Source organism: Geotrypetes seraphini, chromosome 18 (assembly GCF_902459505.1).
Source record: "Geotrypetes seraphini chromosome 18, aGeoSer1.1, whole genome shotgun sequence".
In the NCBI taxonomy this organism is placed as follows: domain Eukaryota; kingdom Metazoa; phylum Chordata; class Amphibia; order Gymnophiona; family Dermophiidae; genus Geotrypetes; species Geotrypetes seraphini.
In genome coordinates, this window is record NC_047101.1 from 47,295,903 (window position 1) to 47,320,521 (window position 24,619).

Sequence of the window (24,619 nt, forward strand, 5' to 3'; positions counted from 1 at the left end):
ACTGAGTGGAGTGGAAAGGGTAGATGTGAAGCACTTGTTCAATCTTTCCAAAAATACTAAGATTAGGGGGCACGTGATGAAGCTACTAAGTAGTAGATTTAAAACAAACTGAGGGGTTTAAAAAAGGCTTGGATAATTTTCTAAAAGAGAAGTCCATAAGCCATTATTGAGATTATTCCTAGGATAAGCAGCATAAAATCTGTTTTTCTACTTGGGACCTGGGTTGGCCACTGGGCTTAATGGAACTTTGGTCTGTCCCAGTATGGCAATTTTTATGTCCTTTCTCCACTAAATGGACTTTCCTTTGAAACTAAAACAGCAAAGAAAATATTAGCTTGAATGTTTTTAGATGTTGGAATTTAGGGGAGAAATGATATTTGTCTTTACATGCTCTTCAAAGCACACAGAGAGATGTTTTAATAGGTTACATGCACGTGCAAATACACCCCATATGCAGGGTAGTTTTGTTTGTTTATTTATTGCATTTATATCCTGCATAATCCAAAGTTCTTTAAATATACAAAGTAAGATATAGGCTCTCAAATTTGCATCCTGCCCATTTTAAACAATTTCTAGAAAAGACAGAGGGTTATAAGGATGATTACAACCAAATCATAAATTCATTATTTTGAGAACATTTTTAGATAAACAAAAAATATAGATTTGACATCAGAGGCTATGGGCCTCTTCTATTAAACTGCGCTAGCAGTTTTCTAGCACGGGGAACCGCACTGAATGGCCCACGCTGCTCCCGATGCTCATAGCGTCGGAAGCAGCGCAGCTCTCTGTGCTAAAAACTGCTAGCACAGTTTAAAAGAAGAGGGGGCATGTTTTAATAATACAGATAGTACACAGAATTAATTTTATAAGGTAGGGTGGGATGAATGAATCAATCACAAGATGTGGACCTATGATCTGAACACCTCAACTTTATGATATGCTCATCTCCCTTAGTAATATTTGGGGCTCCTTTTACTAAGGTGTGCAGAATAGTGCGCGCTGAATTGCTGCACGTGCTAGACCTTAACGCCAGCATTGAGCTGGTGTTAGTTCTAGCCACGTAGCGTGCGGTAATATCCTGCATGCGCTAAAAAGGAGCCCTTGGTGTTTAAAAAAAGATAAACATTTAAAATATAGTAGAACTATAATTGTCTAATTAAACTACACTAAGAAACCAAAACTGGGTGTAGATATAGGACCTTAGCATTTGAAGCTGGTAGGCAACAATCTTGGTTAGGTAAATGTATTCAGCAAGCTATGTTATCCTATTGCAGTTTTCGGAAATTAATTAAGACCATCTTGTTCGATAAGTTTATTACTTAGTGAGTTTTATTATTGAAATTCTATTTTACAAATATTTGTATTTTTTTTACTGTATTTCGCTGATTGTCCAGCTTTACTTCCTTGATTGTACTATTGTTATCCTATATAATAAAACCCTAGCCGCGCATGCGTGCTTCCATGATCTCTGATCAGTAGGTCTGTGGCCGCAGGAGGGCGCGAGTCCCCAGCCTTACAGCACCTAATTACACTCGCCGGCAGGACTGGCCGCCAGTGCTGAACTCCCTGCTCTCTACAAGATCGCGGTGTCTGTTCTTCTCACGAGCCGCACCAGCGTCAGAGAAGGCTTCCAACACTGGCGGGGATCGAGAGGAGCCGCAGCGACACCTTTAAACTTAAAAAAAGTAAGTTCTTCGCTGTCTGACCTTCCCATCCCTTTCTGACGTCTGACCAGCTCACGTAGTCGCTTGCCGCCATCCCGACTCCAAACCTGCCGACTCCAGCAGCATCTGCAGCACTCTACACACGCTGTTTCAGGGCCTTGATTTGCTCTGCCGCATCTCTGATGATGTCATCAGGGACGTGCCAGAGTAAATCAGGGCAGTAGAAGGCCCCGAAGCAGCGTGTGTAGAGTGCTACAGACGCTGCTGGAGTCGGCAGGTTTGTCGGGACCGCCTGAAGGGAAAGGGGGGAGGGGGCGGCAAGGGACTAAAGGAGCCAGCCAGACCGCAGGAAGGGAAAAGGGGGGATAGGGGAAATGCTGCTGCTGCTGCACAGGGAAGTGGGGGGGGGGAAATGCTGCTGCACAGGGAAATGGAGGGGGAGGGAATGCTGCTGTGTCTGCTGCATAGGTTAAGTGGGGGGGAGAGAAATGCTGCTGCATAGGAGGCAGAGAGAGAGAGACAGATAGATAGAAAGAAAGACAGACAGCGGGCAGAAGGGAGACAGAAAGAAAAGAAGAAAGACACAGGGGCAGGGAGAGACATAGAAAGACAGACAGACAAAGGGGCTAGGGAGAGAGACAGACAGAAAAAAGACAGCGGGAGGGAGAGAGAGACAGAAATAAAGAAAGACAGACAGACATATATTCTAGCACACATTAATGTAACGGGCTAAAATACTAGTGTTATTAATAAAACAGTATGCTTTATGTCAAGCTTTACCTATGGTTCATCACGATAGAGGAATCTCTTTATAAAGGTAGTTAATCCCAATCAATAATTTAAAAGTTAGGTACAACACTTAAGCCAGAACTGGTGTACGTACATGTTCAAACCTAAACGCTTGAGATATGCACAAAACGTACAGTATTCTGTAAGCTACACACTTAACTGGGAGCTCAAGTCATTTATACACCCTGTTTATGGGTAACTTACACAGCACATACAAGGGGGTATTTGGCATTTACATGCAAATGTGCACATATATGCCATTATTCTAAACAAATACATGTCATGCACATGTAACTTGGTGCCTATTGTAAAAATGTTCCCACTGTATATTATACAGGGTGCCCACAAAAACACTCCTTGATTTTTAAATGGTTACAAAACCAAAATTTATTGGAATATTCTTTCACCTTTGAGGCTACAGTCTTATCAATTCATAAAGTTTCATATGGTTACATACACTCGATGTGCGCCCCACCTGTTACTCAGCAAACATCGATGCGATAATCGAGCTCGGACCATATCCGGCATGATCGTGTTTATAGCTTTAGTGATGTGTTCCTGCAGATCATCCATAGTTGTGGGTAGTTGCCTTTCACATACCCTCAAAGGAAAAAGTCACAAACAGTAATGTCCAGTGATCTTGGGGGGCCACTTGAGGAACACCGGGTCATTTTGTCGCGTTGCATTGTATTTGCTGTCATCTTATTTAGAAACATTTTCCAATAAGTTTAGATTTTGTAACCATTTAAAATCAAGCAGTGTTTTTGTGTAGTTGCCCGTATACTCATAAAGAAATAAAGGGAGGAGGGGGGGGAGTAGACTCCTGCTCAGAGCTATCACCAACCTTGGCCAGAGGCGTACCTAGGGTAGGTGACACCCGGGGCCCATTGTTTTTTGACACCCCTGCCATCATTATTGACACCCCTCCCAGTGTAAAAAAATATTTTTAGTAATGTTCCCCCCAGGTGCCAGCCAAGAGGGGGTGTTCCTGGTCCTTCTCACAGCTCTGGATAGTCCCCGTGGCCCAGCATATTCTCAGCCTTCTCTCCCTTTACCTTCCGTGAAGCTGAAAAAACTGCCGGCCTCGGCAGTGATTCAGCTACGTTGCCCGCAGCTGAGAATATACTGGGCCACGGGGACTATCCAGAGCCTTGGCACCGGGCCGTGAGAAGGGAAGTTCCCGGACCATGACTCCCAGGCTGGGAACCCCCCCCCCCCTCATGGCTGGCACCCGGGGCAGACCCCCCCCCCCCCCCGGCTTGGTACGCCACTGACCTTGGCATTAAGAGTGCAGCTTACACTGAGTTTACAGTGGGTGATCATGGAAGCAAAAACACAGGCCTCCTCCAACATGAAGGCAAAAGAGAATCGGGAAGCTATTTGGTCTCATAGAGGGGAAGTTTACAGGACAGTAAGATGCAAGCTTCAGCACAGTCTCTGAATAAAGCCTGTCCATGATCATTAACCAGACTCTGGGATGCGACCCCCAAGAGACGAGGGCACAAGTCATATGTTCACTGCACAGGCAACCAGGATGCAAAGGATCTTGATCTGGACAAACTAAGAGACTTTCCTGCATCTGTGGAAAAAAGTATAGTTGGGACCCATGAAAACCAGTTTCAGTTACTGGAGAAACAGTTACCCTCATCCTGTCCTATCATGTCCAGTTCCTTCAACCCCTCCCCACCAAGCCTCCTCCCCCCAAAACAAAACCCAGTCAGGTTGGCTTGAAAAGAAACGTTTTATAGGTGCCTTAATCTAGCCTCCCTGTAGCAGGTTCTGGTTCTGAAGCTGCCTTGTCTTTGGACTCTGGGTGCTGGCAGACAGCAATGCTCCCTACATCTGCTCCGTTATCTTATCCTCTTAAGCCTGAGATCAGCCAATGTTATGCTAAGCTTCCTGCACATTACAAAAGAATTCAGCATGTTGTTCCAGCACCCTGGCTCAAAGGCAAGGTTTTAATCTGTATGAAATCAATCAGGACATTCTATTTTTTCTCTGACATTTAAGTAAGATGTTTGTCAAGAGTAGTGCTATCCTAATCAAATTATGCACTGGTCATTGCACTGCTGGCCATGAAGTCAGAACTACTTCCTGCAGGGCAAATGCCAAAACAAAGACAGATGCCAAGCATGCAGATCTTCTAAAGAACATGTACAGTAAATGGAACAGGAAACAGCTCTGTTATTACAGAACCAAGAAGAGTGCAATTTCCAGAAGCCACTTACGCTGGTAAATATTTCTTTATTCAGTTAAAAAGGCTGTCAGAAAACTTTCCACCCTCAGAGTATGTATTTGAGGCCAGATTGGAGATGTTCTATGGAACAACAGTGGGCGCGGGTTCAGGAAGAGCCGACGCTGGTATGACAGTAGGTTGGGGGTTGCTGCTTGCAGCAGGAGCATTACAGAGGTACAGGAGAAGGGAAGTGGTGTGCACGCATGGCAGTGGGGAGGGCAAGGAAGGAGCAGCCAGAGAGGAGGGCGGGTTTCTGCACCCTCACCAAGACAGCGCCCAGGGCGGACTGCTCCTCTACACCACTACACCACTAAACTACTTGACTTGACTAGATAAAAATGAAGGAAGATTGGAGGACTGTACCTGATAACATAACACAGGATTTTGTATGATATTCTGCAGGTTATGAGAAGCCAGTGTTCCGCAATCCATTACATCAGTGCTAAAGCTGGTGTAAATGCCCACGTCTAGATGCTAGCTAGAACACGTGTAAACTACAGTGTTATATAATTTGTGTGCATTCTGTCCATGCTCCACCTACACCCAAGTCCACCAGGAAAACATTGCACATACTTTCCTGCTAGTCAGTATTTGGTAGTTTCTAGAATATTGCTATTCGCACGCATTCCTGATGTCTAAAAGTAGGCAGTTCCTTATAGACTTACCCCCCTGCCTCCCATCTAGGTCCCAAGCCCATGCTGAACTGCCCCCACCCCTGGTAAAATCAGGAAAATTTTTGAGAGAAAACATATTTAATTGAAGATGTTTCTTGCCATAAATACAGGGGAGGGAGAAAGGAATGCAAATGGCGACTGAACACCCCACCCAGTACCCTGTAGAGAAGGAACAGTGAGTAGTGAGGCTTGAGAAAAATCTGAGAGCTGGTGGGAGCACAAGGAGAAAGATGGATAAGACATCAAGATGGGAGCAGATCAAACAATGACCCCTAATAAGGTTCTTGTACTCAAGTTTTGATAAGAAACAGGCGACCAGTGCTGTGATGTTAAATATTAACGGTGTCCAATAAGAGTTTAACAGTTACAATCAAAGCCGCTTACAGGTACCAGGGGCAAGGGAGGGTTAAGTGGCTTGTCCAGAGTCACAAGGAGTTGAAGTGGGAATCAGACCAGTTCCTCTGGTTCTCAGGCACCTGAACTAATCATTAGTCTACTCCAAAGAATGACGGGGTGAACATAAGAACATAAGAACTGCCATCTCCGGATCAGACCTTCGGTCCATCAAGTCCGGCGATCCGCACACGCGGAGGCCCTGCCAGGTGTACACCTGGCGTAATTTATAGTCCACCATATCTTTATATGCCTCTCTTAAGGAGATATGCATCTAGTTTGCTCTTGAAGCCTAGGACGGTTGATTCCGCAATAATCTCCTCTGGGAGGGCATTCCAGGTGTCAACCACTCTCTGAGTGAAGCAGAACTTCCTGACATTAGTCCTGAACCTGTCCCCCCTTAGCTTCATTACATGTCCTCTAGTCCGTGTCAAATTGGACAATGTAAATATTCTTCTCTGCTCTATTTTGTCGATTCCTTTCAGTATTTTGAAGGTCTCGATCATATCCCCACGCAGTCTCCTTTTCTCAAGGGAGAATAATCCTAGTGTTATAAGTCTGTCCTCGTATTCCAGTTTCTCCATACCCTTCATCAGTTTTGTTGCTCGTCTCTGCACCCTCTCCAGCAGTTTTATATCCTTCTTTAGGTAGGGAGACCAATGTTGGACGCAGTATTCCAAGTGGGGTCTGACCATTGCCCTATAAAGCGGCATTATAACTTTCTCCGATCTACTCGAGATTCCTTTCTTTATCATGCCCAACATTCTATTAGCCTTCTTTGCCGCTGCCGCGCATTGCGCCGACGGCTTCAGGGTCCTATCTATCAGTACACCCAGGTCCTTTTCTTGTTCACTCTTCCCCAGAGTTGCACCTGACATTGTATACTCGTATTCCTTATTCTTATTGCCTAAATGCATTACCTTGCATTGAACTTCATCTGCCATTTCTCCGCCCATGTTTCTAACCGACACAAGTCGCTCTGGAGTTTCTCTCTAACCTCCTGCGATCTGATCGCCCGGCATAGTTTTGTATCGTCTGCAAACTTGATGATCTCACTGGATGTTCCTTCCTCCAGGTCATTGATATAAATATTAAAAAGGATCGGCCCAAGTACCGAGCCCTGGGGTACACCACTAGTCACTTTCTCCCAGTCGGAGAACTTCCCATTTACGCCCACTCTCTGCTTTCGGTTTTCCAGCCATTTGTCTATCCATCTTTGTATATCCCCCTCTATGCCATGGCTTTGTATTTTCCTGAGAAGTCTTTCGTGTGGAACTTTGTCGAACGCTTTCTGGAAGTCCAAGTATATTATGTCCACCGGCTTCCCACTATCAATTTGCTCGTTCACGGTCTCAAAAAATTGGAGTAAATTTATCAAACATGATTTCCCTTTCCTGAATCCATGTTGACTGGGTTTCATCAAGTCGTGTGCGTCCAAGTGCCGGACTATACTATCCTTGATCAGTGCTTCAACCATCTTGCCGGGGACAGACGTAAGACTCACAGGTCTATAGTTGCCCGGTTCCCCTCTCGATCCTTTTTTGAAAATTGGGGTGACGTTCGCTATCCTCCAGTCGTCCGGTATCTGTCCAGTTCTGATTGTCAGGTTTGCAAGTTTTTGCAATAACTCTCCGATTTCAACCTTCAATTCCTTTAAGACTCTCGGGTGAATTCCATCCGGTCCAGGGCATTTGTCACTTTTAAGTTTGTCGATCTGATAGTATATCTGGTCTAAGTCCACTTCAACTGTGGTGAGGCTGTCTTCTATTTCTCCTGCAAACACTTTCTCCGCTTCAGGTATTGTTGAGGTGTCCTCCTTCGTAAAGACGGACGCAAAGAAGGAATTTAGTTTGTCTGTGATTTGTTTATCTTCCTTGATGTACCCTTTTCTTCCCTGGTCGTCCAGGGGTCCCACTGCCTCTTTTGCAGGTTTTTTCCCTTTCACGTATCTAAAGAAGGGCTTGAAGTTTTTGGCCTCCTGGGCTATTTTTTCCTCATATTCCTGTTTTGCATCCCTCACCGCCTTGTGACATTTCTTCTGATCATCTTTATGTTTGTTCCAGGCTTCGGTTGTCTTTATGCATTTCCATTTTTTGAAAGAGTCCTTCTTTTCTTTTATGGCTTCCTTCACCTGTATGGTAAGCCATGCCGGTTCTCTTTTGCTCTTTGTTCTCCGATCTTTGGAAATCCTTGGAATGTAGAGATCTTGTGCTTCTGTGATAGTATTTTTCAGTAGGGACCATGCCTGATCTACCGTTTCAAGTTTGTCCACCATCTTCTCGAGTCGTTTTTTCTACCATGGCTCTCATGCGATCGTATTTACCCTTTTTAAAGTTCAAGGTGGTGGTTAAGGTTTTGGCATGTTTCCCTTTCCCGATGTCAAGTTTAAAGTTGATTACATTGTGATCACTCGTTCCCAGTGGAACCATGACTTCCACTTCCCGTGAGGCCATTTAGGACCAAGTCCAAGGTGGCGTTGCCTCTTGTCGGCTCTTTTACCATTTGTTCCAGGAAGCAATCCCCTAGCACCTCCAGGAACTTGGCCTCCTTGCCGCAGTTGGAGGTTGCTAGTTTCCAGTCTATCCCTGGGAAATTGAAGTCTCCCAATATAATTATATTGCCTGTCTTGCATTCTTGTTTGATTTCCTCCATCATTTCTGAGTCAGTTTCCTCCGCCTGTCCTGGGGGACGATAGTAAAGGCCAATTTTCGTATCTGCGCCATATTGACCAGGAATTTTGATCCAGAGTGACTCAAGCTTCTCTTTTATTTCTGTTGTAACCATTTCAACAGAATCTATTCCCTCCTTAACATATAGAGCAATACCTCCACCTTTCTGCCCTACTCGATCTCTTCTATACAGTTTGTATCCCTGTAGTACTATGTCCCATTTGTTTTCTTCATTCCACCATGTTTCTGTTATGCCAATGATATCTAATATGTCATGTCTTGCTATTGTCTCTAGTTCCCCATTTTGTTACCTAGACTTCTAGCATTCGTATACATACATCTAAGTTCCCTTCGTGTTTTGGACCTTCTACTCTTGGCCGTCCCTGTAGTTTCAATTACGGTATCCTTTACTGCTCCTGTGTTATCACCCTTGTTTGCTGTGTGGTCGTCCCCTCCTGTGTCTGAGTTGTCCCTTCCTGCTTTTTCTCCCTTATTGGCTGTGAGGTCGTCTTCTCTTGTGTAGGAGTAGTTTTCCTTGGCTTCTTCGTCGGGGCATCCTGCTATCCGTGCCATCGACCGGTGGTTGACTGTCGGCTTTCCCCTATCTTTCAGTTTAAAGCCTTCTCGATTGCCTTCTTCATGTTGCCTGCCAAGACTCTTGCTCCTTCCTTGTTGAGGTGTAGTCCGTCCCTTCTGTAGTACTTGCTTTTTCCCCAGAACGCCAGAACACTGTGGCAACCTGCGGTGGACTGCAGTTTACCCGCGGCAATGGAAACACAAATGCCTGCTTCGCTGCGGGAATGGTAACAATCTTCTCACTGCCTGCGAGAGAGGTGAACATCTTTGTCCCCACAGTAGGAAACTTCCCCCCCCCCCCGTCTTTTACTGTTATGTACAGTGGTATTGTGGCTCCTCTCCAAGTCTCGGCAACAAGCTGCCTCCCTCCTCATTTCCCCTCCCCTCCCTCGCTATCGCAATGCTATCAAACCCTGCCTCCTTTAAAAGTGACAAATAGTCCCCCCCCAAAAAAAAACCCTGCGACTCCTCTACCCAGTCAGCCCCTTTGCGCCTCTCGCCCTGGGCCTACCAGTGTTTAAGAAGCTACTGTGACCGAAGAGGCAATGTCGCAGGCCTGCTCCGGGGCCTTCTTCCAGCCGAGTCCCTATATCACCCCCCTCCTCCCACTTTATTTTATTTTCATCTCAATGTAATTTAAATCCCTAGTGTTCTTTCCTACTTCTCATGTATGCTCTGTATATTGAACCCCCCCTTTTTAAAAAAAATTAGCATAAAACCAAAGGAGTATAATAAAATAATTTTAAATTCTGAGCTCTTTGGGGACAACGGACTAGAAAACAAATTAAAATAAATAAATTTAAGTTACATTTTATACAACTTATTGTAAACTGTTTAGCTAACATTCAATAGATGGTATATCAAAAATTAATAACCTTGGAAAAGGCCTTTCAGACCTGCTTCTCTGAATGTCACTTCTGAATGTCACTCTGAATGGCTTCTCGGAGCCAATGTCACTGCAGGAATGAGATATAAAGGTGTGAACAGACCACCAGCACATTGCAGCTCTAGCTATTCCTTCAATGGACACTGAGTGAAGATGAAAAACTGCTGCTGCCAAGACTCTGAATTGATATGCTTTCACTAGATCTTTTGGCAAGTCATTTGCTAATGGTTACAGCATGCTGATGCTGTTATTGTGCATTATAAAGCAGGATGTTGGAAAGAGTTCCTGGACCACAAAGCAAACAAAAACAATACTGAAAGAAAATGTACAGGAATTTATTAAAATGACAAAACCAAAATCTAAAAACATAATACATTAACTGCATAAAAAATATGTATCCAAAACAACTTTTCCCAATATTCCTGTGCACCGGACCCGAAACGGTCCCTGTTTCGAAGAAACACTCCTTCCTCAGGGGTCCTACAGAAGTTAGTTATAAGCAGATATGAGACATGAAAAAATAAAATAAATGTCAAACAACTATGGTCATTCAATAATCATTGAAGTCCTTGGTTGATTTTACTGTTTTATGTATTATCACATGCACATTATTATGACCAACATCTTGCATTTACATTTATTGATTTTTATTTTTTAGTCATTTCATGACTGTACACATGCAAATATTGCTGATGTACATGTTATGTTTTTTAATATTGTTTTTTTAATAATGTTATTTGAATATTGATACACGTTTCCCATTGGTTTGCATTGTATTTTATGAGATATGGTTTTTAAAGTTATATTTGTTGCTTATATTTTTACAATGAAATAATCAGTTTTAGGTTCACTGTCCCATGGACCTTCCAAAATGGCACACATTTTTTACATTCACATTTTTTGATTGCTTTATGTCATACATAAAGAAAAGATGTGATAGTAGTAAAGACTGCAACATAAGCAATATCAGCAACTCATTTCTTAGTATTGCAACGGAAAGTGAAACGAAACAAAAATCCATACGAAAAAGGAGATTATCGCTGAAAAATAGCTGGAAAGCGATGACCACAAATGCTCGCAGTCTAAGCAACAAAGTTCATGATCTGCAAGCCCTGATGTTAGAGGCAGATCTAGATATTGTCGCTATCACAGAGACATGGTTCAGTGAATCACACGGATGGGATGCAAACATACCGGGATATAATCTTTTTAGGAAGGACAGAGATGGTCAAAAAGGTGGAGGAGTAGCTCTCTATGTAAAGATCAATATCCAAGCGACCGAAATGCAAGGGACCTGGGGAGAGGAAGAAGCGATATGGATTGCTCTGAAAAGAGAAGATGGAACTTCTATCTATGTGGGTGTAGTCTACAGACCTCTGACTCAATCGTAGCAAATTGATAAGGATCTGATTGTGGATATCCAAAAGTTTGGAAGGAAAGATTGCTGTTGGGAGATTTCAACCTGCCGGATGTGGACTGGAATGTTCCGTCTGCAGAATCGGAAAGAAGTAGGGAGATTGTGGATGCCTTTCAAGAGGCTCTGCTCAGACAAATGGTGACGGAACCCATAAGGGAAAAAGCGATATTGGATCTGGTCCTCACTAATGGAGAGAGTATCTCTAATGTTCGAGTGGGTGCTCACCTGGGAAGTAGCGATCATCAAACGGTTTGGTTTAATATAACGGCTGAAGTGGAGAGCGGCCGCACGATACTTAAAGTCCTAGATTTCAAACGTACAGACTTTAATGCTATGGGAGAGTACCTGAAGAAAGAGCTGCTAGGATGGGAGGACATAAGAGAAGTGGAAAGACAGTGGTCTAAGCTGAAAGGAGCGATAAAAATGGCTACGGACCTTTATGTGAAGAAAATCAATAAAAACAAGAGAAAAAGAAAGCTGATATGGTTCTTCAACTTGGTGGCTGAGAAAATAAAGGCGAAATAGTTGGCGTTCGTGAAATATAAAAAAAACCAAGAAGAGGAGAGCAGAAAGGACTACAGGGTGAAACTGAAAGAAGCCAAGAGAGAGATACGTCTGGCGAAAGCACAAATGGCTTAAAACAAATGGCTTAAAACAAATGGCTTAAAATGTAAAAAAGGGAGACAAAATTTTTTTCAGATATATTAGTGAAAGGAGGAAGATGAAAAATGGAATTGCTAAACTAAAAGATGCTGTGAATTAATATGTGGAAAGTGATGAGGAGAAAGCGAATGTGCTAAACAAATACTTCTGTTCTGTGTTCACAGAAGAAAATCCTGGAGAAGGACCGAGATTGTCTGGCAAAGTTACACGAGAAAATGGAGTAGATTCTGCGCCGTTCACGGAGGAGGGTGTTTATGAGCAACTTGAAAAACTGAAGGTGGACAAAGCGATGGGACCAGACGGGATCCATCCCAGGATACTAAGGGAGCTCAGAGAGGTTCTGGCGAGTCCTATTAAAGACTTGTTCAACAAATCTCTGGAGATGGGAGTGATTCCTGGGGATTGGAGGAGAGCGGATGTGGTCCCTATTCATAAAAGTGGTCACAGGGATGAAGCAGGAAACTACAGGCCGGTGAGCCTCACTTCAGTTGTTGGAAAAATAATGGAAGTTTTGCTGAAAGAAAGGATAGTGTACTTCTAATGAGTTACAGGATCTGAGGCAACATGGCTTTACAAAAGGTAAATCGTGCCAAACGAACCTGATTGAATTTTCAGATTGGGTGACCAGAGAGCTGGATCGAGGACATATGCTAGATGTAATTTACTTGGATTTCAGCAAAGCCTTTGATACAGTTCCTCATAGGAGGCTGTTGAACAAACTTGAAGGGCTGAAGTTAGGACCCAAAGTGGTGATAATAGGAAGGAACCGTATATGCTGGGAGGAGAGAAGCTGATATGCACGGACGGGGAGAGGGACCTTGGGGTGATAGTGTCCGAAGATCTAAAGGTGAAAAAACAGTGTGACAAGGCAGTGGCTGCTGCCAGAAGGATGCTGGGCTGTATATAGAGAGGCGTAGTCAGTAGAAGAAAGAAGGTGTTGATGCCCCTGTACAGGTCATTGGTAACCCACTTGGAGTATTGTGTTCAATTTTGGAGACTGTATCTGGCGAAGGACGTAAGAAGACTTGAGGCGGTCCAGAGGAGGGCGACGAAAATGATAGGAGGCTTGTGCCAGAAGACGTATGAGGAGAGACTGGAAGCCCTGAATATGCCCTAGAGGAAAGGAGAGACAGGGGAGATATGATTCAGACGTTCAAATACTTAAAGGGTATTAACGTAGAACAAAATCTTTTCCAGAGAAAGGAAAATGGTAAAACCAGAGGACATAATTTGAGGTTGAGGGGTGGTAGATTCAAGGGCAATGTTAGGAAATTCTACTTTACGGAGAGGGTGGTGGATGCCTGGAATGCGCTCCCGAGAGAGGTGGTGGAGAGTAAAACTGTGACTGAGTTCAAAGAAGCGTGGGATGAACACAAAGGATCTGAATCAGAAAATAAGATTAAATATTGAACTAGGCAGTACTGGGCAGACTTGCACGGTCTGTGTCTGTATATGGCCGTTTGGTGGAGGATGGGCTGGGGAGGGCTTCAATGGCTGGGAGGGTGTAGATGGGCTGGAGTAAGTCTTAACAGAGATTTCGGCAGTTGGAACCCAAGCACAGTATCGGGTAAAGCTTTGGATTCTTGCCCAGAAATAGCTAAGAAGAAAAAATTAAATTTAAATTGAATCAGGTTGGGCAGACTGGATGGACCATTCGGGTCTTTATCTGCCGTCATCTACTATGTTACATTCATTTTACATTACATATTTGTTTCACATACATACTTGAACTGCAAAGTAATGGCGGAATAGAAATCCCTAATAATGTTATTAGATCACATGCAGTCTACAGGAATATTGGGACCAGTTGTTTTGGATACATACTTTTTATGCTGTTCATGCATTTTGTTTTTAGATTTTGTTTTTGTCATTTTAATAAATTCCTGTACATTTTCTTGCAGTATTGTTTTTGTTTGCTTTGTTGTCTTTACTGCAAGTTCTGTTGGGTTTTTTTTGTTTGCTTTGCTGGAAAGAGTTCCTGGATCAAGTTGTATGTTTCTCACTACTAAAGGAAATGTATAAGCCAATTCATAAGATCATGGCTGGGTCACCTAGTTCAACTAGAACTTTAATATTCACTGGACACAGAGGTAAACAAATTGAGTCACATGAATTGTGGTTGTCACATGGCAGCCAGCGGTTGTGGTAAGAGTGGATAGTGGAGCTGGTTTTAAGAAAAGTTTGAACAATTTCCTGGAGGAAAAGTCCAGAGTCTGTTACTGAGAAAGACATGGGAGAAGCCACTGCTTGCCCTGGATCGGTAGCATGGAATGTTGCTACTCCTTGGCTTTTGGCCAGGTTCTAGTGACCTGGATTGGCCACTGTGAGAACGGGCTACTGGGCTTGATGGACCATTGGTCTGACCCAGTAAGGCTATTCTTATGTTCTTATGCCAAGGAACCTATTCTATATTGACTTTAAACTTGATAGTATCTTTAAGTACCAGTTTTATACCACCTTTTCACTATAGAGTTTTTTTAGGAACCTCAGCGCCACCACTCAGAGCTCAAACTCATTCATTGCTCTAAGCTTTATGTGTTAGCTCCTCATCGGATCCTTTTTTATTTTAAACTCCTTTTTTTAAATCACGACTAAAAACAAAAAATATTTTAGCACCGATGGTGGAACATTTTTTGGAACACCAACATTCAATAGAACAGATACAATGGCGTATAATTGAAAATATGGAAGAGGGGAGGGTGGGAGGAAACAGTGAAGAATGGTTGAATCATAAAAAACAGCGTTGGATATATATGCTGAACACAGTAGTTCCGCACGGATTGAATGCGGAACTAGAATGGGGTTCTCTGATCTAGCGTGAGTCGGGAATGGAAGGGTCTCTAATGAATAATAAGTCATTCATATTCTAAATAATCAAGTTTGACTGACGTGGCTCCCGATGATGCTTACGTTGCGTGATGACGCAGCCTATGCTAATGGGGGCCCCGCTCTATTAATGAGATTAGGGCACTTCAGTAAATTTTGTATCTAGTTGTGTCACTATAAGTTAACTATTTTGGCTTTTGTTATATTTTAGGGGTAAAAGCCTTGATAAAGCTGCAAAGTGGGGCCATTGGATGATGGAGACAAAAAAGGAGTGGTAAAAGAGGAAAAAGAGAATGCTAGGCGTCAGTGCTATCATTTTGAACAAGGAGCTAGAAAGAGAGTGTGAGATCACCACCTCTGGGTAAGTCCTGGGTTTGTCTAGGATTTGGGATGGAGGTTGTGAAAGAGTAGGGGAATCAGAAAGGGGAGTTTGGATTGTGAAGCCATAGGAAGGGATTAGATTTGGGGGGAGGTTGGGGAACCGAACAGGGGAAGGCTGGGGGTGGAAATCGGACTGACTACCCAGAAGTTATGCAGATACCAGCCGATATAGTCAATGCTGGCATCTGCATAGCTGTGGCAAAATATAGGTCAGCCTTTTGTGGGGTCTTATGTGGTCACTTAATTATGCAGGTAGAAATACTGAATATGGCCTTGCCTGCATAACTAAGAGCCCTTCTCTGATTTTGGTCCCAGACAGCCCTGGCACTGGCTAGGATTTTGATTATGCAGTCTCAGATAATATTCAGCAGTACTGTCTGGTTAAGTGCCACTGAAGATCAGCAGACGACCTATTCAGCAGGGTTTAAGCTTCTCCTGCCTGCTTAAACCATGCTGGATAATCAAAATTTTCTTGCCCTGGAGGACTTTGAGGTACCTCATGCATAATTTAGGAGGTTGTGGTTTGTCTCTGAGCAGTTCTAGTAAGTGTCTAGGGTAGCCAGGTCCACAAGACCATTCCTTAAAGCCTCAAAGGCATGTAGACACCCCCCCCCCCAAGTTCAAGTTAGCGGGGTCTTATGTGGTCACTTAATTATGCAGGTAGAAATACTGAATATGGCCTTGCCTGCATAACTAAGAGCCCTTCTCTGATTTTGGTCCCAGACAGCCCTGGCACTGGCTAGGATTTTGATTATGCAGTCTCAGATAATATTCAGCAGTACTGTCTGGTTAAGTGCCACCGAAGATCAGCAGACGACCTATTCAGCAGGGTTTTAAGCTTCTCCTGCCTGCTTAAACCATGCTGGATAATCAAAATTTTCTTGCCCTGGAGGACTTTGAGGTACCTCATGCATAATTTAGGAGGTTGTGGTTTGTCTCTGAGCAGTTCTAGTAAGTGTCTAGGGTAGCCAGGTCCACAAGACCATTCCTTAAAGCCTCAAAGGCATGTAGACACCCCCCCCCCCCAAGTTCAAGTTAGCGGGGTCTTATGTGGGTCACTTAATTATGCAGGTAGAAATACTGAATATGGCCTTGCCTGCATAACTAAGAGCCCTTCTCTGATTTTGGTCCCAGACAGCCCTGGCACTGGCTAGGATTTTGATTATGCAGTCTCAGATAATATTCAGCAGTACTGTCTGGTTAAGTGCCACCGAAGATCAGCAGACGACCTATTCAGCAGGGTTTAAGCTTCTCCTGCCTGCTTAAACCATGCTGGATAATCAAAATTTTCTTGCCTGGAGGACTTTGAGGTACCTCATGCATAATTTAGGAGGTTGTGGTTTGTCTCTGAGCAGTTCTAGTAAGTGCTAGGGTAGCCAGGTCCACAAGACCATTCCTTAAAGCCTCAAAGGCATGTAGACACCCCCCCCCCCAAGTTCAAGTTAAATTTATTTAATATACCGCAAATATAAAACCAGGGTTAAAATCTAAGTGGTTTACAAACTCATATAAAAGGAGGATTAAGAAACAAACTAATACCAATGCAAGGACAAAAAATAACCAACATCAAATAAGAACATAAGGAGAGAACGAGAGGTTAATTACAATAAAATCTGCTAGACTGAATTCAATTTTGGCAAAGGGAGGAAAAGCAAATAAAAATATTATTTTCCTATGGGGGTTGACCAAGAGGAAGTCTGAGCAGAGAAAAAAACCCCCAAATTCTTTAGTAGCAATAAAAAAAAAAATATTTGAAGAACCAAAATTGCACCTCTGCAAAAGCTCTGCATGCCAGCATTGTCCTATGGAGGACCATTTTTGATATGATGTCCAAATCTGAGTTTAGATGTTTTGTGGAACAGGCACAAAAATCCAGTACCAAACATGCCCAATTTCAAAACTGTAAAACATCTATCTTTTTTTTTTGTTTTAAATGGCCATTTTGCAGATGTGTATCTATCTTTTTGAACCATTTTCGGGAAAAAAAAAATGTCAAAAAGAAAAAATGCACACAACAAACCATTTGGATGTAGGAAGTGCCACATGGGGGAAGCCTTCATCCCTCCAGTGGTCATCCCTTTTGGAACTTATTCGTTATTAAACCATGTCTTAACCCCAAATGTCTAATTGTCTCCTGCTGTATTCTTAAATGTTTATGGCAGAAAAAGGTCCAAGTCATAACCCATCACGCCTCTATCACGCCCCCCCCCCCTGAGATTTAGACACACTGCAGGACAAGCACCATAGAAATCCATACAGAAAACAGGTTTTGAAAATAGTGAAATGGAAGGATTTGGCAAGGAAAACCATTCATCTGCCCTTTATGCCACGTTTTGGACACTTTTTCTTTCTTGCCACTTGTGTGGCTGATTTATCCTTCCTGAAAATGTACCAGCTCTTCCCTAAAGGTGCAGACCTACATCCCCCTAGATTAGGACAAGTGATACAGAAAGAATCATATCCTTGTCTACAAGGAGCCAATCCCCTTCCCCATGGACAGCATAGGATGTGAGCGGAGTGAACTGCTTTGCTACGCAGGTGCAGGGGGCCCAAGAGAACGACCTTAGGTCACTTACCGCATCCTTTTCTGGATTACAGACTTTAAACCCACAGGATATGGTCCAGCAGCCAGTCAATGGGCTTATCCCTGTAGAACATGAGGATGAACCTCGACAATTAAACTGAGGTCCAGAGACTTAAACATCTTGCCTGGAAAAAAACAAACAAAAGCCAAGTGAACTTGAATAAGAACTGAAGGCTTAACCAGCGGGATATGTATTGGCCCCGCTCTCTCTCCCCCCATCCCACCAACACTTAAACTCTCCCTCCAATAACCACACCACTCACGTATATGGATAAATAGCCGCAGCTCTGTTTATTAACAAACCAATAAATTAACACTTACATAACAAAAACAGTTTCCCCGAGCTACACCTTAACCAATACCAATAATATTCGGCCCCCGATCCTGCCATGCTAGCAAGGGTCTGGGGGGGTGGCATGTCCCAACATGCCCCTTTAACCATAGTACCAGAACCCGGGCACGGCTCCCTGCCGGCCCCCCCCCCCGCTCATCTCCTGATGAGCTGTACCATACCGTAGCTCGGGATAACCGCTTACCAAAACTCTACTGTCAAGCAAGCCAGACAAAGAGGGCGGGAGGGTGGGCAGGAAAAGCCGCCTCAGAGGACCAGGAAAGACACCGGGTTCCTCCGAGGTCCAGGCTTTATCTACTCCGCCCTGCGTTCCCCCCTCCTATCAGGAGGCAGCCCCGCAGCGGGAATTTCAAACCCGCCTATCCTAAGCTGCCTCCTGCTCACCTACTCCTCCCCCGCCCCCCTCGCGCGGAGCCCTCCATCCCCGCATTACCAGCCGCCCTCGAGACGAGACTCTCAGGCCTCTCCTTTACTGCATACTGCATTTATGAGTTTCCAGGTGTACTGAAGCGATACATTCCTAATAAAAGAGATCTGTTTACTAAGCTAAGGCATGATAGAATCCACTGGTAACCTCAGGATTGTTCTTAAAGTTAGACAAGCCTGAATTCTATACTGGCAATTGTTGTTATGGAATACAGTGGTGCCTCGCATAACGGACGCCTCGCACAGCGAACGCTGCGCATAACGAACTTTTTGTCTTGCTCCCTATAACGAACTTCGTTTCCCACAACGAAGTCGCCCGAGGGGGGGCGGAACTACTCTCGCCGCTTCCTAATGTGAGCCGGGAACAGCAGCACCCTCCTGTCTGAATGCAGTGTTCCATCAACCTCCTCCACTTACCTTAGATGCCGAGTTTTCCGGCTTTCTTTTTCGGCCAGCCACACACTTTCAAAGAGCAGCACATGCGCGCATGCTCTGTTGTTCAATCTTCTCACTCTGACGCAACCGGAAACCGGAAGTTGCAGGAGAGGAGAACATTGATCAACTTCAGCAGCTGCGCTGTGCACAGCTTTTTGAAAGCGTGCGGCTGGGTGAAAAGAAAGCTGGCAAACTCTGCATATAAGGTGAGGTGGAGGGAGGGAAATGTAGGGCTGCAGAACGAATTATTTTCTTTTACATGTATTCTTATGGGAAAACGCGTTTCACACAACGAACGTTTTCACATAACAAACTTGCTCCTGGAACGGATTTAAGTTCGTTGTGTGAGGCACCACTGTACTAGTGTTCAACATTTATGCACCTAACCTTAGGCATAAGCACGTTTGCTAGCTCAATGGCTAGCGTAAATGCACGTAAGGAGTCGGGCACATAAAATGCTAGTACACTTCTTCCTCCGTATTCGCTGTGATGGGGGATTACCAGACCCGCGCATACAGAAAACGGCGAATAACTTTTTTCATATGCTATTCGCTGTTTTCGATTAAAGCCACCGCGAACAACATGGTGGGAGACCTGGCCTGTTCCTGAAGGAGAGGCAAAACACCGTGAAGAAAGTGCGGGAATCGGCGATTTTCTCTGTCAAACGCTTAGAATCAGCGATTTCTCTATGCAAGCTGACGTCATTTGGGGGAGGAGCCAGCAAGCTAAAAACTGCAAATAATCGAAACTGCAATTGCTGATATTGTGAATACAGAGGGAGAAGTGTATTCTATAACCTGACCCCCCCCCCCCCCCCCGACCTGCCTATGCTCCTCTCAGCTCCATGCCTGCCTTGACGTGATACACGCTGGAATTTGAGCACACAACTTATAGAATACTGACTAAGGGCAGTTACATGTGTAACTGCCACTCAAATCAGTTACAGCCAAAAATTGATGAAGGTCATTTAGCGGATAATTATAAAATTAAATGGGCCCCTAAACTGTACAAGTTTCAAGTTCCTTTATAACTTTCTATCCCGCCTATCGGTAAAACCATCTGGGCAACTTGCAGGCTAAAGAAAAAGCATATAAGAAGCAATAACAGACAAACAAAGGAGGGGGAGGCGGGGGGGGGGGGGTGGAGAGCACACAAGGGAGGTCGATGTGTCATTCTTATTGCTTTACACTTCTCCCTACGAATCGCGGTTTTCAATATCCGCAGATTCGGTTATTTGTGATTTGTTTTTTTTTTAAAAAAGCTAATTCCGGACCGTCCCTGCCTCCCTCCCAGCATCCCAGACCTTACCTCAGGGGTGTCAAAGTCCCTCCTCAAGGGCAGCAAACCAGTTGGGTTTTCAGGATTTCCACAGCAGGGAGCTCCCATCGTAGTCTCGAGAGACTACGGAAACTCACGGCAGCCATTTGCTATGAGTGATCTGCATGGGACAGGAGCGTAGGAAGATCGCTCCTGCCCCGAAAGCCAGCTAGACCACCAGGTAAGGTCTGGGATGCTGGGAGGGAGGCGGGGGTGGGTCAGAGCCGGCCGAAAACTTATTCACGGTTTTTCACACTTTGCGATCTGGCTCTGCACCCAACCCCCGCAAATACTGAAGTGTATTTCCCAGGCCTGCTGGAGAAGTGGTTGAGCTTAGCTAAGTTTCAAGTTTATTTTATTTTGATATACCGCCTATTGCAAAATCTAAGCGGTTGACATAAAAAGTTTTACAAAATATAAATTTAAAAGGAAACAAATGCAAAATATTTAAAACATTGAGAAGACTACACTGGACTACAAAGAGAAGTCGGTAAAGAGAGAGATAATATGAAAAAAAGAGGGTACGGGAAAGGAACAAACCAAGAGGTAGGGCTAAGTTGAGAAAAGAGAGAAACCTGAAAAAAATTAATGACTTAGGTTTCAAAACATCTTTAATAAAAAAAGTTTTAAGACTTGATTTAAACTTTCGAGGCGCAGTTTTCTTGGGAAGGAAATTCCACAGTGACTGAAAAGATAGCTTTATGAGAAGGGTCGTAAACTAAAGGCATCATTGAAAAGAAAAGTTTTAAGGTCATCTGTAAGAGTCATCTGTATTACTGATGTGAGATGAGTGAGAGGGGATATTAGGGTGTCAACTATTGGGAGAGGAACTCTGGAACACCTAAGAAGTAATTTACATGGTAACCAGTGAGAAGACTAAAATAGAGAAGTCCCTATTATTTCCAATGCTTTATGAACTGATCTTGAAGGCCATCTTTTTATCAAGTTGGAAGCGTTCATAAATCTTTAGCTCGAAGACTTGCATATAAAGAAATTACAGTAATTGAGCTAACTAATGACAAGTGAATGAATCAATACATTAAAGTTTGGATGTATTTAATCAATTTTAGCTTGTAGAAAGATCGCTGGACAACCTGCAAAATTTGGGGCCCAAGTTGTTGTATGCAAATTTGCGTGCTGGTCAAAATCTAGACAAGCAACTTTCTAGAATTTAGGAAGCATATTAGGAGCACTAGCATGCATATTAACACTGCCTAGCAGTACTTATAATGCAAATACAAATTATGCACATCACCATCTTCAGTAGGTGGGATGTTAGGTGAGGCGGGGGTTAATGTGTGCTGTGAATATTAAGCTTAACGCCTACTTGTAGATAAACTCCAAAATGTTATTGTATTTCAAGGACTCTGTGATGTTTAGCTTTTGTTCCCAGGCTGACTTATCAGGGCAACAAGGGAGACATAAAAAATATCAGGCCAGAAGAAATCCAGGCCACAGGCTGTCCAGCCAAACCAGCTGTAAGTGAACCAGTCAACTAGAAAAGCAGAACACAGAACTCCAGAAGAGCATAATCATGTATAACTCTACAGTCAGTTTTTGATAGTGCAGAATCTTTAATGCCAGTAAAATGTTCACCACCTAGTGCAGAGGTGCCGAACGCGAGCACTCCCAGCCGGACGAGCACTTTCATCTAGCAAACCTAGTCAGAGAGGCAGCAGTGGCAGAAATGAGCAAAGGCTTCATAGTTCATCGTTCTGTATTGTGCCAATCCTATCGGTGGGAGCAGCGGTACTCCAGTACCTCTGGCTGCATCCTTTTCCTCATTCCTGGCACCATATGTCTGAAGTAGAGGTCTGCACGGGAAACCGGGATCGCGGGAATACCCCCCCCCCCCCTAACCCACGGGACTCCCACAGGGACCCCCCTCTGGGCCCACGGGACTCCCACGGGGATGGAAGGCTTGGGAAGCAGGGTTCGTCCATATAATATAATGGACACATCAGCCTTAGTAAAAGAGGGGCTTTAAAGTTAATTACATGAACAGAAAACAAAAAATAGGGTTCCACCAAAGAGATTCCACAAGGAAAACAGCAGCGCAAACACAAAAGAAACTGTGGAATGATGATCTGTCAGAAGTAATTGCCTGCTTTTTATGGGGATGGGCGGGGATGGAGGTAATTCCTTGCGGGGATGGGTGGGGACGAAGAGGATCCTGACGGGGACGGGTGGGGACGGAGAGGATCCCGTCGGGGACGGGTGGGATTTCTGTCCCCGTGCAACTCTCTAGTCTGAAGCTTGGCAGCTGTTCTCTCTTCCTTCTCCCTCCTAGGTGAGGCTTTTAGTTAGGGCAGCCTGCAGCACCTCCTCATGTTTCTGGGCTGCAATTTGTGAAGTTTCAGTGGTTCTTCTATTTCTGTCTCCCCCACATTAAGCCTATTGATTAGGACAGGGTGTGTCAACACAATTACATAAGAGGCCGAAATCTGAACAAAAAGGCTACGTCGTGGGCCAATATTTTTTTTTTTAAAGATACTTAAGAGTCCTTTATTAAGGTCCACTAACCGATTTTAGCGCGAACTAAGGCCCGGATTCTGGATAGGATGGCCCAGGAGAGGCATCCTATACAGAATCGGGCCTACACTAAACCCCGATTCTGTAACCGGCGTCCATGTTACAGACGCCGGTTACAGAATTGGGTTAGAGTAGACGCAGCCGCTATACTTATCACGGCAAGGGATCTCTCTGCCGCTATAAGTATAGCGGCCCACGGCCGTCTGTCCAATTGCCAGCAGGAGGGTGGACCAAACCCTCCTGCTGGAAGATGCCCCCCCCACCCCCGACACTACGATCGCTGGCAGGAGGATGCTCAAACCCTCCTGCCAGAAGATGCCCCCCCACCCCCCACCCCCAATCAGGCCTTAGGCTTAGTGGGGATGGGCGGACCCACTATGCCTAAGGCCTGATTGGTCCAGGCTTCTAGAGCCTGGGCCAAATCAGGCCTTAGGCTTCGCCAGGGAAGGGGCGAGCCCGCCTCATTTCGATGAGGCGGGCCTGCCGGCTGGAACGGGCAAGCCCCGTCTGGCCAACAATTAAAGGTTATTTTGGTGGGGGGGAGGTCATGGGGCTGTTAACGGGGGGGGGGGGGGGCGTCTTCCGGGCAGGAGGGATTGGGCACCCTCCCTGCCGGTGATCGGTAGCGTCAGGGGGAGGGGAGGGGGGCATCTTCTGGCAGGAGGGTTTGGGCAGGAGCCAGAAGATGGCGACACATACCGGTGTCTGGTGAGACGCTGAGGGAATTTCCGCTTCTCACTATTTACAGCGATTAGATTTTTTCGTGTGCCTGGCTTGAGGAATTATTCTATTAACAAATCCAATTTGTTGTTACTATTGCATTGTTGTTATTGTAGTTGCTGTTGTTCCTTCTTTTTCCAGACGTTTCAGTGTCAGGAAAGCTGTAAGTTGAGATGGTTCAAAAAACACATATTTATTATCTCGATACCTTATTATGCATTTACATGGAAAACGTAAAAAAGAAATACAACCAGCTGTGTAACTCCTGCTTTCTCATACAGGAAACTGACGCCTGCGGTTCTGAGTTTCTCTACTAACGTCTGGAAACATTTGAATTTTCAACCCAAAAACCTCTTTATTCTTGTTCCTAAAAAACATCTTTAGTATCCCAATCCTTGTCCGGCAACAACGCCACAGATAGCAAAAGAGTTGCTGGTTTAGCCAAATCTTTATCTGATGTTTCCAGGATTGCTGTCAAAATCTTGTTGAAGGTCTTGTATTTTCCTGTTTCTTATCCTCGATTGTTGATCCCTTACTTTAATAGGCAAATAGTATACTCGAGTGAGAGGAGGCAATGATTCCTCAGGAATATTAAGTATCTCCATAAAATACCTTTTTATCATCTCTCTCGGGTTTTAGATAGAATTTTAGGAAAATTCAGCAATCGTAGGTTATAGTCTCGATAGTTATTTTCCATAGGTCTCCATATTTTCTTCTAATAATTTGATTATCTTTTATTATTGTAGATTGAACTTGTTTAATCGTTTTCACTTCATTTTCAATTTCTCCCACTTTTTCTTTAATATTTGAAATTTCCTGTTTATTTTCCTCTATTGTCTGTTTTTGAATTTTTATATTCTTTTCGCCTTCTTTAATTTGTTTAGTTAGTGAGTCTCCCAGTTTGGAAACTAAGTCCCAAATTGAGTCAAGAGTCACTTCAGCTGGTTTTTCATGTTTAAAGAAAGTCTCATGTAAAGTTGAAATGCGTCACCTTGACTGCTTTCTGTCTGTTGGTCTGGATTTTCTCCTCCTTCTGCTCTATCCGCTGGAACTATCTCTGGGCTTAGCAAAGCCATAGA

The 24,619-nt window shown here is 44.1% G+C and overlaps 1 protein-coding gene across 1 annotated transcript in view; it reads right to left on the reverse strand.

Moving 5' to 3' along the window:
- Positions 1-24,619, reverse strand: part of MGAT4B (alpha-1,3-mannosyl-glycoprotein 4-beta-N-acetylglucosaminyltransferase B) — a 519,490-nt gene that overhangs the window by 58,813 nt on the left and 436,058 nt on the right. The window contains 3 exon segments of the mRNA XM_033927559.1: positions 17,751-17,777; positions 17,779-17,841; positions 17,843-17,883. Of these exon segments, the coding sequence (XP_033783450.1) occupies positions 17,751-17,777; positions 17,779-17,841; positions 17,843-17,883 (131 nt within the window).